At 41.5% G+C, this 16,618-nt stretch overlaps 1 protein-coding gene across 3 annotated transcripts in view; it reads right to left on the reverse strand.

Moving 5' to 3' along the window:
* SHC3 (SHC adaptor protein 3) overlaps positions 1–16,052 on the reverse strand; it is a 60,345-nt gene extending 44,293 nt beyond the window's left edge. Inside the window, exons 1-2 of one of the 3 annotated variants that reach the window (XM_082241582.1) lie at positions 15,920–16,052; positions 13,889–14,736 (exon numbers count right to left, since the gene is read on the reverse strand). In XM_082241582.1, coding sequence (XP_082097708.1) covers positions 13,889–14,410 — 522 coding nt within the window. In that variant the 5' untranslated portion in view covers positions 14,411–14,736; positions 15,920–16,052. Of the gene's footprint in view, positions 1–13,888; positions 15,492–15,919 lie in introns of those variants that run through there. The other 2 variants (XM_082241583.1, XM_082241581.1) reach the window with 2 other exon arrangements.
* Positions 16,053–16,618: the final 566 nt, after the last annotated feature.

Below are 16,618 nucleotides of genomic sequence, written 5' to 3' on the forward strand. Positions count from 1 at the left end.
TTAGTAACAATGAATGTGTGCCAGCTGTAAATACAATATTAGGCAAGTTTGGTAGTTTCGAAGTTTTTGGCCTGCTTGCTAAATACAAGTAAAATAAATATGCCAAACACTCCCTGGTGTTCTCGGCTGATTCTGATGCAAACTGACCAATTTCCTATGCAAATTAGCCTTATTTTCTAGTAAACCCTCCACGAAACCCACAGGATAGAAACCGGCAGCAAATGATCAAGCAAATATAACAAACTCACAGCTGTATGAAAAGTTTCAGATCTTAAACAGCAAGGAGGCAACCCCATAATCGCATTTGACTGGATTTAACCGTCCAGGGGTCCTTTACCTTTACCTTTGGTGATTATAATTTAAAAGCACACTTCCTGCTGGAGACGCTATATCTTGTTACCATCACCAGTGATAGCCTTTCTCTCCATGAATCTGTCTAATCCCTATTTTAAAGAGGACCAAGTTGGTGTGAAAGAGCCCATGGAAATGTATTCCATATTAACTCCGCTCTCTGTAAAGTGCTTCCTTTTGTCTAAATAAAAAAATTCCTTCCAGTAGCACCTTAAAGACCAACTAAGTTAGTTCTTGGTATGAGCTTTCGTGTGCATGCACACTTCTTCAGATACACTGAAACAGAAGTTGCCAGATCCTTCTATATAGTGAGAAGGTGGGGAGGGGTATTACTCATAAGGGTGGTGGGAATGGGAGATTGGCAGATAGCTGAGATGAGCCTGTTGACGACTCTTAACGACTGCAATAGGTCTTACAGGAAAAGGCAAGGGGTGAGAAGGTGAGAAAAGGCTTAGTCAGGTATAATGAGATAAGAATCCAATGTCTCTGTTCAGACCAGGTCTTCCTTTTGTCTGTTCTACATTTTCCACCATTCAACTTCATTGGGTGACCCTAACTTCCATGATGATGATGGTGATGAGAGAGGAAGAAAACCACTTCTCTGTCCATTTTCTCCACACTGTGCATAGTTGTATGTATCTATCATGGTCCCCCTTGCTCAACTTTTTTCTAAACTACATAGCCCCAAACATCAACATCATCATTTTAAATATTTGTAAAATTTGTACTGGCCTTCATCCGAAGATCACAGGGTGGTTCACGACAGAAAAATACAAAATGAGAATACGTAACAAAACAAAAACAAACCAGTAAACCCTCCCCAAACACATTAAAAAAGCTATAGAATGTTAACCAACCGAACACCTAGAATCATAGAGTTGGAAGAGACCACAAGGGCCATCGAGTCCAACCCCCTGCCAAGCAGGAAACACCATCAGAGCACTCCTGACATATGGTTGTCAAGCCTCTGCTTAAAGACCTCCAAAGTAGGAGACTCCACCACACTCCTTGGCAGCAAATTCCACTGTCAAACAGCTCTTACTGTCAGGAAGTTCTTCCTAATGTTTAGGTGGAATCTTCTTTCTTGTAGTTTGAATCCATTGCTCCGTGTCCGCTTCTCTGGAGCAGCAGAAAACAACCTTTCTCCCTCCTCTATGTGACATCCTTTTATATATTTGAACATGGCTATCATATCACCCCTTAACCTCCTCTTCTCCAGGCTAAACATGCCCAGCTCCCTTAGCCGTTCCTCATAAGGCATCATTTCCACCTGGTTGTAGAGAAATGTTTTCACCTGGCACCTAAAGATATGTAATGAAGGAGCCAGGCGAAACTCCCTGGGGAGAGCATTCCACAGACATAAGTGCCTTTTACTGCTCTTGTTCATCTCTTTTTGATATCCAGTAAAGAAGACTGGAGGGACACGGGTGGCACTGTGGGTTAAACCACAGAGCCTAGGACTTGCCGATCAGAAGGTCGGCGGTTCGAATCCCTGTGACGGGGTGAGCTCCCGTTGCTCGGTCCCTGCTCCTGCCAACCTAGCAGTTTGAAAGCATGTCAAAGTGCAAGTAGATAAATAGGTACCGCTCCGGTGGGAAGGTAAATGGCATTTCCGTGCGCTGCTCTGGTTCGCCAGAAGCGGCTTAGTCATGCTGGCCACATGACCCGGAAGCTGTACACCGGCTCCCTCAGCCAATAAAGCGAGATGAGCGCTGCAACCCCAGAGTTGGCCACGACTGGACCTAATGGTCAGGGGTCTCTTTACCTTTACCTTTTAAAGAAGACTAGACACAGTACTCCAAGTGTAATTGCACCGTAATGTCATTATAATATTTCTCGTTTTATTTTTTATCCTTTTTCTAATATTTTATAACATTGAATTTTCCCTTTTTGCAGCAACAATTCACTGGGTTGAATTTGCAGCAACAATTCACTGGGTAGCTCATCTTCTTTGAGCTACTCTCTACAGCCCTGAGATCCTTTTCCCGGTAATTCAACACAGGATCAGGTCCCCACATCATATATAGGAAATTTGGACCTTCTGCCCTAATATATTACACATGCTTTCGCTGAACTGCATTTGCTACTGTAATACCCTTTCACTGAGTTTTGTTTGTTTTAACCACCTTGAACAGTTTGGCATCATGAGTCTTCTGCAAACTTGGCCACCTCGCTTTTTAAAAAATGGAACTACATTTATCAGTTTCCTGTCCTCAGGCAGAGAGATCAATCTTAAAGACAAGCTACATTTTTGTTGTCGTTAGAAGATGAGCAAGATATATATGGATCCAGTGATTTGTTAAGTTTAAGTTTGTCAGTAAGGCATATTCCTTCATCTCTTATTACCAGTACGTGTCTCAGTTCTTCAAACCTCTTCCTGAAAATATCAGTTATCTGCCCTGTCTTCTTCTGTAGCAAAGACAGACACAAAGAATACATTCAGATTCTCTGCAATCTCCTTATTCTCCTTTATCGCAGCTTTAACTCACTTGTTGTCCAATGGCTGCCTACCTAGACACTTCCCTACTCAATTACATTAGTCAAGAAACAGCGTTTTGAATGCACTATAAACATACAACACCAGATGGCTCTGGAGAGCAAAAAAAAAATCTAAGCAATTTTCCATAGCGTTTTTTCTTTCATTATAGTGATTTAATTTCCGACGTATTTATAGCAGGGGTTTTTCCTGTGTGTAGATCCATCCCTCATGTATTTAAATAATTTTTTTAAAAAAATGTCGGTCTTCATGTTTTAAGCAATATGTTCCTCAAATTCTCTCCTCCATCGCTTATTGTCCGCTTGGGCCAATTTCCCCAAAGTTTGTGTTAGTGATCTAGTTGAGATTCCTGCATTGCAGGGGGTTGGACTAGATGGCACTCGGGATCTCTTCCAACTCTACAAGTCTATGATTTGGGCAAGACATTGATTTTCTGAAGGAAGCCTTCATTCCTATAATAGCTTCCTTGACTCTGCTGGTGTCCTCTTGGACTGCAGAGCAGGGTTGGGGAGAAATTCAACTCAGTTTATACCTAAAAATGAATCTACCTAATTCCCGCTTTCTGAAACAAGACAGAAATTGAAACTTAGCATTCTCTTGAAAGTCACACTTCCTTGCATGTTGAAGTGTGCTTCTCCAGTCAAGTAATGTATATAAAAGTGCATATACTAATGTAAGATGTGCATAAAAATGCACATAGTCCTGAAAACAGCATACAAAAATGCATTACAAAGAAGGGAAATTTACTTTGCAAAAATGTGTATGTTAGGGAAAAATTGCACTAAAATCCCAATGAATTTTTATGTGGGGATATATATATATATATATATATATATATATATATATATATATATATATATATTTGCTTTCGTAGATTTTCACGGGTACAGGAATGCAGGTTTTGGTGTCTTCGGGTGTATTCCCGTGTAAGAGTTGGGGTGTCTGGGCGACGTTTCGACGAGGTCTCACTCGTCATCTTCAGGCTGGTGCTTTCGGCTTCTTGTTACTGGAACAGAGCAGAATCTGGTGTTTGAGTTCCTATAAATACTGTTGAGGGGTGTGGTGTATAGCCTCCAACGTTCTGGGCAGAGAGGAAGTTCCTAGATTAGTGTGCCTTTTCTTCTTTTGTTCCTTAATTACTTGAGGGATATCTTGAGTGATTTCATGAGTGATATTCTGAATACCACTGGGTGGGTCATTAAGTGTAGATTAGTTGCTAGAGCTTTCGTGTCTTGACCTCTTGAGCTTGTGAAGAGTTTTTCTGAGAAGATGGCTGTGCTGCATTTAGTTGTGCTCTGGCTTGGCTTCGTGTATAGGGGCGAGCTGTAATTTTGTGCCTTGTGCCAGCCAGATCTGTGTAGGGATTGCAGGGGGGTGCAGCATCCGGAGGTGCCACTATAGTTTGGCTACTGGATGGAGTCTGTAGTATGTCTGTGGAGAGGGTCTGGGTTTGGGTCTGGTGTGGTTGATTGGTGACGGCGTTCTGTGTGCCTCTGGTACTGGTGTCGGTTTTTGTGGGGAGGGCTAATTTCCAGATGTCAGGCAGGCGGGACGTGTCGTCACGCTTGTTCATGTTGTGAGGGTGTTTCTCTATCTCGATGGCTTCCATGATTATTCTCTTGTGGTGATGTTCCATGTTAAAGAGCAATTTGGAATCTGCAAAATTAATTTCGTGTCCTGTTTCTTTCATGTGTTGGAAAAGAGAGGAAGTTTTTTCTTCTTTTTTGACGGCATTCTTGTGTTCTGCGATACGTGCATTTATTCGTCTGTTTGTTTGTCCAATGTACGTGGCTGGGCAGACTTTGCAGGGTATTTCATAGACCCCTTGGTTTTCGAGCTGGATTTTGTCTTTTGGGTTTCTGAGGATATTGGCTATTTTTTGGTTGGTGCAGAAGGCTGTTTTGATATTGTGTTTATGGAGGATTTTGCTAATTTTGTCTGTAGTGCCCTTGATATAAGGAAGGAGGGCCATGCCATTGTTTTCTTCTGTGTCTTGGTTTTTGGGGGGTGTTTCTTTTTGGATTAGCTTCGTAACCTTGTTTTTCTGGTATCCATTGGCGATTAACACATTTGAGAGATTCTGTAACTCAGTTGTCAAGTGGTCTTTGTCAGCCAGGCGTTTGGTTCTGGAGATGAGAGTCTTGGCTACGGAGTTTATTTGTGCAGGGTGGTGGTGTGATTGTGCATGTAAGTAGCGGTTGGTGTGTGTTTTTTTCCGGTAGATAGTGTGTCCTAGGGAGCCATCAGGTTTTTTGTAGATTAGGACGTCAAGAAAGGGGAGTTGGTTGTTGTCTTCTATTTCCATAGTGAATTGTATTTTGGGGTGTAGGCTGTTGAGATGTGTGAGGAAGCTATCTAGTTTTTCTTTCCCGTGTGGCCAAATTACAAAGGTGTCGTCAACATATCTGAGCCAAAGTTTGGGTTTGTGTTCTGACTTGTCTAAAGCATTGGTTTCAAAGTGTTCCATGTACAAATTTGCGATGACCGGTGAGAGGGGTGATCCCATAGGTGCTCCTTCTATCTGTTTGTATCTTTGTCCATTGTGGATGAAGTACGTGTTGGTTAGACAGTGGTTGGTCAGCCTTGACAGCCATTCAAAACAAATACAATCCCCCCAAATACATTCTGGACCTGACCAACCACTGCCTAACCAACACGTACTTCATCCACAATGGACAAAGATACAAACAGATAGAAGGAGCACCTATGGGATCACCCCTCTCACCGGTCATCGCAAATTTGTACATGGAACACTTTGAAACCAATGCTTTAGACAAGTCAGAACACAAACCCAAACTTTGGCTCAGATATGTTGACGACACCTTTGTAATTTGGCCACACGGGAAAGAAAAACTAGATAGCTTCCTCACACATCTCAACAGCCTACACCCCAAAATACAATTCACTATGGAAATAGAAGACAACAACCAACTCCCCTTTCTTGACGTCCTAATCTACAAAAAACCTGATGGCTCCCTAGGACACACTATCTACCGGAAAAAAACACACACCAACCGCTACTTACATGCACAATCACACCACCACCCTGCACAAATAAACTCCGTAGCCAAGACTCTCATCTCCAGAACCAAACGCCTGGCTGACAAAGACCACTTGACAACTGAGTTACAGAATCTCTCAAATGTGTTAATCGCCAATGGATACCAGAAAAACAAGGTTACGAAGCTAATCCAAAAAGAAACACCCCCCAAAAACCAAGACACAGAAGAAAACAATGGCATGGCCCTCCTTCCTTATATCAAGGGCACTACAGACAAAATTAGCAAAATCCTCCATAAACACAATATCAAAACAGCCTTCTGCACCAACCAAAAAATAGCCAATATCCTCAGAAACCCAAAAGACAAAATCCAGCTCGAAAACCAAGGGGTCTATGAAATACCCTGCAAAGTCTGCCCAGCCACGTACATTGGACAAACAAACAGACGAATAAATGCACGTATCGCAGAACACAAGAATGCCGTCAAAAAAGAAGAAAAAACTTCCTCTCTTTTCCAACACATGAAAGAAACAGGACACGAAATTAATTTTGCAGATTCCAAATTGCTCTTTAACATGGAACATCACCACAAGAGAATAATCATGGAAGCCATCGAGATAGAGAAACACCCTCACAACATGAACAAACGTGACGACACGTCCCGCCTGCCAGACATCTGGAAATTAGCCCTCCCCACAAAAACCGACACCAGAACCAGAGGCACACAGAACGCCGTCACCAATCAACCACACCAGACCCAAACCCAGACCCTCTCCACAGACATATTACAAACTCCATCCAGTAGCCAAACTATAGTGGCACCTCCGGATGCTGCACCCCCCTGCAATCCCTACACAGATCTGGCTGGCACAAGGCACAAAATCACAGCTCGCCCCTATACACGAAGCCAAGCCAGAGCACAACTAAATGCAGCACAGCCATCTTCTCAGAAAAACTCTTCACAAGCTCAAGAGGTCAAGACACGAAAGCTTTAGCAACTAATCTACACTTAATGACCCACCCAGTGGTATTCAGAATATCACTCATGAAATCACTCAAGATATCCCTCAAGTAATTAAGGAACAAAAGAAGAATAGGCACACTAATCTAGGAACTTCCTCTCTGCCCAGAACGTTGGAGGCTATACACCACACCCCTCAACAGTATTTATAGGAACTCAAACACCAGATTCTGCTCTGTTCCAGTAACAAGAAGCCGAAAGCACCAGCCAGAAGATGACGAGTGAGACCTCGTCGAAACGTCGCCCAGACACCCCAACTTTTACACGGGAATACACCCGAAGACACCAAAACCTGCATATATATATATATATATATATATATATATATATATGCAAACTGATATGGAAATGTGGAGAAGTGAATTTCAGACCAAAAAACTGAAAGAAACTGAAACAGACTGATTCAATCATCCCTCCTGGAGAGCACATTTCCTAATCTGCACAGGTACACATTCTACCTGAGCTTTTATTATTATGATTTTGAATAACCCCATCCCCAATACTTTATGGAGAGTATTGGTTTAAAGACTCGCTCAAGGCAAATCTTTAAAAATGTAGTATAAACACCGACAACTGGGAAACACTGGCCTGCGAGCACTCCAGTTGGAGAACAGCCTTTACCAAAGGTGTCATGGACTTTGAAGAAGCACAAACTCAGGACAAGAAATGTGCTAAGAGGAAGGCATGCTTGGCAACTCCATGACCAACTCCCTCTTGGAAACCAACGGCCCACTGTGGTGTTAGGATATTTCCGTTCCACCTTAAAAGGGAGCAGGATGTTTGTGTCACAGCCTGCGTATTTCCTGTTTTCACAGGATGTTTCTGTTGTGTCTTTGCTTTCGTTTTTCTCTCTGTCGGAGACACTGACGCAGGCAGTCATGTCTTTCTTTGTTCTGATCAACGCTGAATAAAGCTTGTAAATAATGCTCTCCTGTGTGCAACTTCTGCTGTAAATTATCTGCTGATAGAGTGTGCATGAGCTCTAGAATGTGGCCAGATATTTTCTAGAAACTCATGTCGCTAATCGATGATACTGCGTGCCTACGGGAGATCGATGGATCGTCCGGCAGACGGCTTGGGGCCATGATGGACTTTATCTCCCTGGCAGTATCCCAACATGTGGAAGGACGTGTGGATCCAGAACTGGCCTCCACAGTCACTTACGGACTCATTGTTAAGACCATGTTCATGGAAGACAATCTAACTCAGCCACAGGTGATCACCAAAGTAGAAGAAGACTTTATGGAGAGATGTGGTCCTCTGGCCATTCTTTTCAGCTTCCTTTTTACCAATCCCTTCGTTTTGAGTAAGCTGCCACTTTTGAAGTCAAATGCAAATTCCTTGGAAATTGTCCGCTTACATATATATTGAATTTAATAGTACAGTGGCCATGGGTGGTTCAACAATACCTACATCTCACAATACAGAGGATTAAGTCCATGTTCATGCCCAACAACTTTTATGGTGAGCCGAGACTATCTTCCCCAACCGATTGTGAGAAGATGCAAGTCAAAGAAAATTTATAAATAGTCACTGGTAGTGACAGGAAAATCTGTTACTTTTGGTTCCTCTCAGTTTCTCATTTTTCCAATCTTAACTTCAGGTCTTCACATTTCCATAACAGTTTGTGATTTCTTTCTTTTTTTTTTAAAAAAAAAAAAAGCCTTCATGAAAATTCATCAGCATTTTAGTGTGAATTTCTCCTAAATGCTGTTTTGCTTACAACCTAAAATGTGTCCATTTAAATGGATAATTATTTGGCCTCTGTTTTGTGCAACGATTCTGTCATTGCTAATGTGCGTAACATTCCTCACAGAGAACATTTCTAGTGATGCTCAGGATGGTTAACATACATGTTTAGCATCCGATTAACATACTCATGCCACTTTAAAAAAAAAAGTGTCATAATCAGAGATAGTGATAATGAGAGATACTCTGCTTCAGTTCAAACTCAGCCCGGATGCTAATTTCTAACAATTATCATTGCAAACCAAGTATTGTAATTTTTCTACTTCTTCTCCAGTATGGTTCATAATATATGCCTTCAACATGATACCGTGCCTCAGAAGTGGTATAATGTCTCAACAATGTGTCAGGCTTTTTAAAACCTTGGTTCTTAATAATTATATATTCCAGCTTCAGGCTGCAAGCCTATGTAGTTATGTGATTATTTATTTTCTCTGTTGACTGATTGATGTAGGGCTTTTTTTAATCCCACTTTTCTTTAATTAAAACACAAACATCTTACAGACACACGAGGACCAGTGAAATCAGCAAGATGTATGTACACTTAACTGTGTAGTGATCTGCAGGTAACTTGTTTTAAAATATCTCTAATCATTTACACTAAAAGAACTAAAGCAGGAAGTTATACACACACCACACACACTGCTTTTTTTTCTAAAAAAAATGTTTAGGGGCACTCTCATTTTGACTCAAAATCACCATTTTATAGTTCAAATCGGGGAAAATAAATACAGTAAATGGACAAAAGTACACAGATTTACAAAATGTTTAGGGGTGTACCCCCCAGAAAAAAGCACTTTGTGTGTGTGTGTGCGCGCGCGTGCACACACACACACACACACATATATACTTGATAAATAGATAAGATGCCCAGCTAATTTTTATCCATTCTTCATTTGAAAGAAAGATTGTCTCATACAATATGTGTGATTAGAAAAGTCTTAACTGCAGCTCAGGTCCAGTCACAGGGAACCTCACACATAACAATTGGTAGCACACCCCCATTTTCATTATAAAGCACGTCCAAATTGTATAATCTGGTCTGCGCGAGCACCGGGATGTGGATGTATGTTCAGATGAGCATTTTCATTTTCATTGACTAGGTGCCTAGAAGGTTGATTCCACGAGTGGATTTCTCTTGTTCCATTTTCCCCGTTTGCGTGTTCAGACCCAGAAACCTTCCCCCCTAAATAAATTCACACTTGACTCAAATTTTGGTTTTGGTTTTTGGCAGAGTTATGTGATTATTTATTTTCTCTGTTGACTGATTGATGTAGGGCTTTTTTAATCCCACTTTTCTTTAATTAAAACACAACTTTATTGATTACAGAAAGTGACTGGTTGCATAGACTCTGGTTCGACTAGCTCCCTGCCTTGCAGGTAGCGCTGACCCAGGGCACCAACATAGGTCAGTCCAAGGGTGAACACCTGGAAAAGCGGAAAGCCCGGAACAGGCTATCTCTGCCACCCAAATGCCCCCCCCCCCGACTCAGGCACGGGCACAACCTCCTCACAGGGGATGACCAAACCATCAAGTCCCTGGATTCCTTTAATGGAATACCCTTCACATAGGGATGGCGAGAGCATTCTCCCATCCCTATCACCTGAGCCAGAGCCTATCCACAACCTTACAAGTTGTGACGATTTCCTACGCGGCAGGCAAAATCCAAATGGCAACAGCCAATCAGCTAAGTGGGGGAAATTCCTGCCATGCCCCTGTCCCAATGACAGACAACACACGATGGCATAGCTAGGTCAAGCGCAAAGCTCTAAAAGTAGGGAGAGGTGGGCGGGTGGTCCAATGCACGAGCCGAAAGAGGAAGCTCTGGGTCACGTGCATGGATATAAATAGTTCCCTCGAACTGTTTGGACTGCATCCCATTGGCCAGATTGCACCCAGCTACAAGGGATCTACCAATCGGGTGTTGTGGCTGACCAACCATACCGACCCACAACACAGGGCGTCGGTTTCCAGGTCTCCCCGCAATACATGCCCTCTTCAAGGGAGGATCTGATATACCATATGAACTAGCATCTTGCATTGCACGGTGAATTTTGAATGTCTGCTCAGAAAATTCTAGAATTGCTTTGGTTCCTCTTACCACTGAATTGTTGGGAACTGGTGTTTCGAGCTACACATTTATTTTAAAAAATGGTCCATTTTGCTCTGTATTGTTAGCGCTGACTTTGGCACTGTTGGCAGACACTGGAAATGAATCAGTAGATACTGGAAAGGAAGGAAGATTTTTCCCGAGAAATTAGAAAGCCAACGGTGTAAAAGCTCTTATCATTTCACGGAATCAAAGGCTTGAAGGAGAACTAGAAGGGTCACAAAGTTCAGCTTCCCCTCTTTATTTGTTCTATACCTGGAACATCTGCACATCGCACTTTCTCCCTTTACCAAACAACATTCTTTCACAGAACATAAATGTGAACTACTGAGATTGTTCCAAGGCCTAATTCCTCCCATTTGCCACCCTTTAAACCCAAGCCTCCAGTCTCCACCCCCCAAAGAACCATACATACAATATTCAGCAACAATGCCAAGACTCTTGTCATCACCATTTCTTAGAATTTCTATGAATTTTCTATTTCCTTGGTGGAATTTACTTCGCAGACCAACTGAAGTCAAATTATCTATGACTCCTAACAGTTAATGCCAAAGAAACAATGCTGTTTCAGCCAACAACATATTATTGTTACCTTGTTACCACACTGGTATGAATACATCTATCCTTGAAAATGGGGGAATAACATTTGTATTTTTAAGCTTTCCACTTTAAATTGTTTTGCAAGGAATGTAAAGCCCTCATACATCACCATCCAAAATCAAATGCTAAACAGTATAGCTATCTGTCAAAATGTTTTAAAAGCCAGGGTAATATGACCAAAGTGAATAAAAACTTTTAGAAAATGACCACCTTTTTAATCTACTATGATTATGTCTATAAATAAAGCATGGCGAACGAGAAGGGCGAGGAATTATGAAAGTGTATTTGATGAGGACGGAGCCTTGTGCTGAATTCGCACCATTTCTATTGTTGATAAGAGTTTGCCATCTATTTGGCAAAATTCATATCTTTCTGAAAGGAGCCACCAAAAGTACTTGTAGTTTTTATGTCACCTGTAAAATTATAGCCGTGTTGATAGTTAATAATGAACTGCCCTTTCAGTGTACCCTGCCTATGTGCCGGTTTTGAAATTTTGATTGGACGTAATCTCTAAAATACAAAAATTCTCATGCGTGTGAATGCTGCACTTATAGATGAAGAGTCAGATATAATTAGGAGAAGGTATAACCTAAGAAGAGCGGCTTATGTTAGGTGCTTTATGTCAGTAAATGAGCAATACAAAGATTTTGTCCATCTACTTGGCGTCATGCCTATTAGCCGGTATTTTTATATATATATATATATATATATATATATATATATATATATATATATGTCATCATGACACGACTTACATATGACAGTTTATATATCACTGGAATCAGTGTTGTGATGTTTTTATATTTCTTGCTTTCTTCTTAGTTCTCAAGTGATCGTGTAATAATCCCTAAGCCCTTGTGTTCACATCGTCTGTCTATCGACAGTGGCCTGGTCCCCACCACCCTTTCTGAGGTGCTATAAGCTATGCATGCTTAGAACTGACACTAACCACAGCTGGGTGAGAGCCATCCTCTCAAAGGTACTATTACCAGGGTTTGTTTTCTCAGTCAAAGCTCACAGGAGCTCAGTTCCAGCACCTCTCAGGTGGACACCATTTCCATTCTAAGAGAAGAAGGGAGAAGTTCGTGGTGAGCTACGCCACTTCTTTTTCTAGAAAAAGACGACTACCGCACTGACTACCACCACTAGCAATCGTATCTTGCCAACCATAAAGCACAAATATTGCACAAGTTTCTGGAATCAGGTGAATTTGGTGGGCAACAAAATACTTATAAGATATGACGGAGAACAGCTAATCTGAGGTACAGTGTCAACTTACATGCCTCCCTCACTGTCAAATAGCGCACAGTATGTTCTGAAAGGTAGCGATGAAGATCTTATTTCACCTCATGTGCTGTGGTCATTTTAATATGGGAGAGGGGAACATCGCCCTTTTTTGGAGATGCTTCTTAATGAACCCACTTGTTGTAATTACCATTGTCAAACAATCCCCACACCTCTCATGTCTGCCAAAAGCACGCAGTCAAGATAGATATTTAAGAAGATATTTAATACAAAATTACAACCAGTGGGACTAAGGTTAAAGGTCTGCACATTATAGCACTACTTGGAATACTGTCGCTTTTCCCTTTGAAATCAACAGAGCTATCTTGAATATCTCTCTCTCTCTCTCTCTCTCTCTCTCTCTCTCTCTCTCCATATATATAAAAATTTGCTTAGTCCTTTAGGATACAACAAATTAATGTTGCTGAAAAGCAGTACAGTTACACAGCAAATAATTTATTGTTTGACAGAGTGATTTTTCAGCCAGGTAACGGAGCACACATTGAAATCTCTAGTTGCTACAAAGTAAGCCATCAGTCTCACCATAATGCCTTACATTCTACCTGGTTAGAGTACACTTTTAAGAACACTGAAATATGTCTCAGCCATATTGGCCTAGAAATACCCTGGGATTTTTGCTCTGCACCTAAACTATCAGTGTGCTGAAAAGAAATACTGTTAAAAGTGGCTGAAAGACTGTTATGTAAAACAAGACTGCATTTTATCTGCACCAATTGGAAAAAGAATATTCAGGTTTGCAAAATATGACAAATACTGCAAGCTGTGGCTTTTTCTCCACCAAAACCCCCAAACCACACACATACACTTGCAAATGAAACAGACACACACACACTGAAGATATTTCATGCTTGAAATACGGCAAAGGATAAGCACAGGTTCAATATGAATAAACTCTTGCTTCTTCTATTAAACCCGACATATGAGAAATCATTATGCACAATAAATTTGCCCTATTCTGGGGGAGAGGGAAACCGAAGACTTTTGCTTTAGAAATATTCCTTTCCCACTGTTTTAAATCATGTTAACTGCCAACGAGTCAGCATGCATGCTTCCTTAATTAAAACAAATTAACGTGGATTTCTGACAACGTCTTTCTGCTCTTAACAATCTTTGCAGTGCTTCCAGAAATGAAATGTGCCAAGAGAAAACCTTCCAGCCTGCCTACCTGGCTGCTGAAATAAGAAAAAAGGTTCCCCACCACCACCACCACCCTCCAATTGATTAAAACAATAGAATGGAAAATAAAACAGACCAACCTTCACAATGTACGTCACTCCAGGTCCCAGGATCTTATCGTTCGAATGCAGCCACCCTTGGGAGACTTTGCTGGCAACGTTGCTCCCTTGATTCCAGTCTTCGCCTCCCAGGTTCATTTCCTCTGACCATGGTTTTTTCCCTGTGTTCATCTTGCTCTTGTCCTGCTGAGAAGACGGAGTGGCAGAGGCAAGGTTACATGTGTTGTCTGAAGCCTCTGCTGCCGAGCTCCCCTGCAACTTGGAGGCAGCAAGCTCCTTCACTGCAGACGAGAGGTTCTTGATGCCTGAAAGGCTGCCTGAATGGGAGAGTTTCAGGTGGGACACTTTGTGCATGAGAGTGCAAATGGCGGTGGGTCCATCTTGGTCCTTCTGGAGAACCTCAGGAGAGACCAGGTATGGCGATGGTGTTGACGTTGGACCAATTGATGAGACCTTGCTGTTCATGGACAAGTTATGGATAAGATCGTCAACCGATGTCACCGAATCATTCCTGAAGCGGTTATATTTGGTACGTTGAAGCATTCCCTTCTATCACGAACCTTGCATATGTTCTGACAAACCAGGGAACTCCTGTGCTAACATAGCAGGTGATCCAGATTATCAGCGATGGATAGTGAACATTTGGCAATGGGGCAAGATAATAATAATTTTTAAATTGCTATGAATTTTTTAAAGGGATTTTTGCTTAAGGTTCCATGGTCAAGCTGGGTGCAGCGATAGTTTTCTGTGCAAGAGAACGATCCCAGTCCTGCTCAGAGCTGCCAAGTCTCTCACAGCAGAAGCATGACTCACACAAATGAGAAGGACCCTTTTCAACAAAAGGCTCAGTGAACGCTGCAAATCACTTCCTGTAGGGGGGAAAATCCACCCACTTACAGCACACTACCACCAATCAATTCTCAAATTTCCTATTCCTCTCTTAAACAGATTCTCCCCCATCTTTCCTTCCTACCCCATTTTTGCAACCATAGGTGAGTGCCTGCAATAGTTCCAAGTATAACTGTGTTAACCTCCCCACCACCACCCGAACTACTTTTTCATTTTCATTTTTTCCCCTTCTGTCCTGTTCTGATGACTTTATACAGCATGCCTTAGTTAGGCAGGAATAAAGTAACAATTTCATCAACAACGTTCAGGCAAACCCACCAGCATACAAATACCTGGAAAGGCTTCCATAATACACAGGAGGATTGCAAATTCTGTGTGGGTTGAGAAATTCATATGGTAAAAAATCTAGTCTTTTTCTTTCAGGTAAGCATTAAAACTGTGCTGCTCTTTACCATAATTGCCACATTGCAGTTTTTCTTTAAAAACTGTGGTGCCATTATGCTTTTGCTTTTTTCATTTCCAAGAGGGAAAATATATTTGGGAGGGTTTTTTAATGCAGCGTTACACTGAAAACTTTTGGCTGGGTAAAAAATGCACCCATCCGTGTGTTGGGGGGTGGGGAGTGTGGCAGTGGCAAGAGGCTTCTGAAACAAGGTTGCTTTTTCTCTCACAATTTAATGCAAAGGAGATCTTAACTTTTCCTCTCGATACTAAATTTAAATCTTGAAAGCTAAGAAATACGAGAGGATTATTCAAGAGTACTTAAGGCAATGAGCTGATGCCTCGCTTTCAAAAATGAACATGAATACAAAAGGAAATGCTTCAATGCAGTCATAAAATACACTTACTTGAAAAGATCCTCAACTCACACACCAAATCCCCTGATTTGTTGCAGGCACGCAAAATTCAACATTAGTCTGACAACCCAATATTAACCATACACTAAAGGACTGAGGTTTGTTTAAGCAGTGTATGGATTTCAGTTACTGATGCTGCAAGAAAACAGATTCAGAATGGCACCGCAACTTTTTGAAAAGCAAATAAATAAAACTGCAACATGCAAGTCAACAAATTTCCCAGAGGGTAGCCCACACTCCTTTTTCGTACTAAAGGCTTAAGTACGGAAAATGCATCAACGCAGTAGCATGCTTCACTGCACGTATTTTATGAGAAGAATTCATGATACATAAATGAAGGCAGCACCTCTGATCCCAGTAGCGATGAATGAAAATGTCCTATTCATTGTAAAAGCAGGTTTCTAGTGATCTGCAGAGTAGCTTTTCAGCACACTGCAAACCTGCTACAACATCCAAACTGCATTCATTCCACCCCCCCCCACTCCGCCCCAGCTTCCTCCTGCTACCCTAGCAACAGCAAATATACATCGTATAGATCATTTCTGGTCTTGTGTTCAGCAACCAGCCGGAATCTCTGTCATTCAGAAATGATTCCCTTCATTAGAAGTAGATTTAAACAAAAAACAAAAAAACCTGGAAAATGTGAATGGAATTCTCTGTATATCTGAATGAAAGAGCTGGCTAGCATAGCAGCATTTCTGTGAATGAAGCCCGGCCTTGCAGCCTCTGCCAGGCAATCCCTTGGATGCTAAGTATCTCAGCCAATAAGAAACAGTCTGGATGACTCATTCAACAAAGACTCTCTAAATAGTGGAATCTTCCATTTCACACACAGGTAGAATTTATATATACATATACACCAACTTCAAAAGATATAAACATGACCTTCAAATAAAAAATACACACTTGTTTACAGAAGGTATTTCAAGCGATCTTTTTTTTGTTTTATTTTTTACAATGTGTATTTGTACTGTTTGGGTGGTGATGTGTTTCACCCCTAAAATAGTCATTCAGTTGGTTTAGGCATCCTGAGGATAGGAACGTG

Source organism: Podarcis vaucheri (assembly GCF_965113315.1).
Source record: "Podarcis vaucheri genome assembly, chromosome: 11".
Classification (NCBI taxonomy): domain Eukaryota; kingdom Metazoa; phylum Chordata; class Lepidosauria; order Squamata; family Lacertidae; genus Podarcis; species Podarcis vaucheri.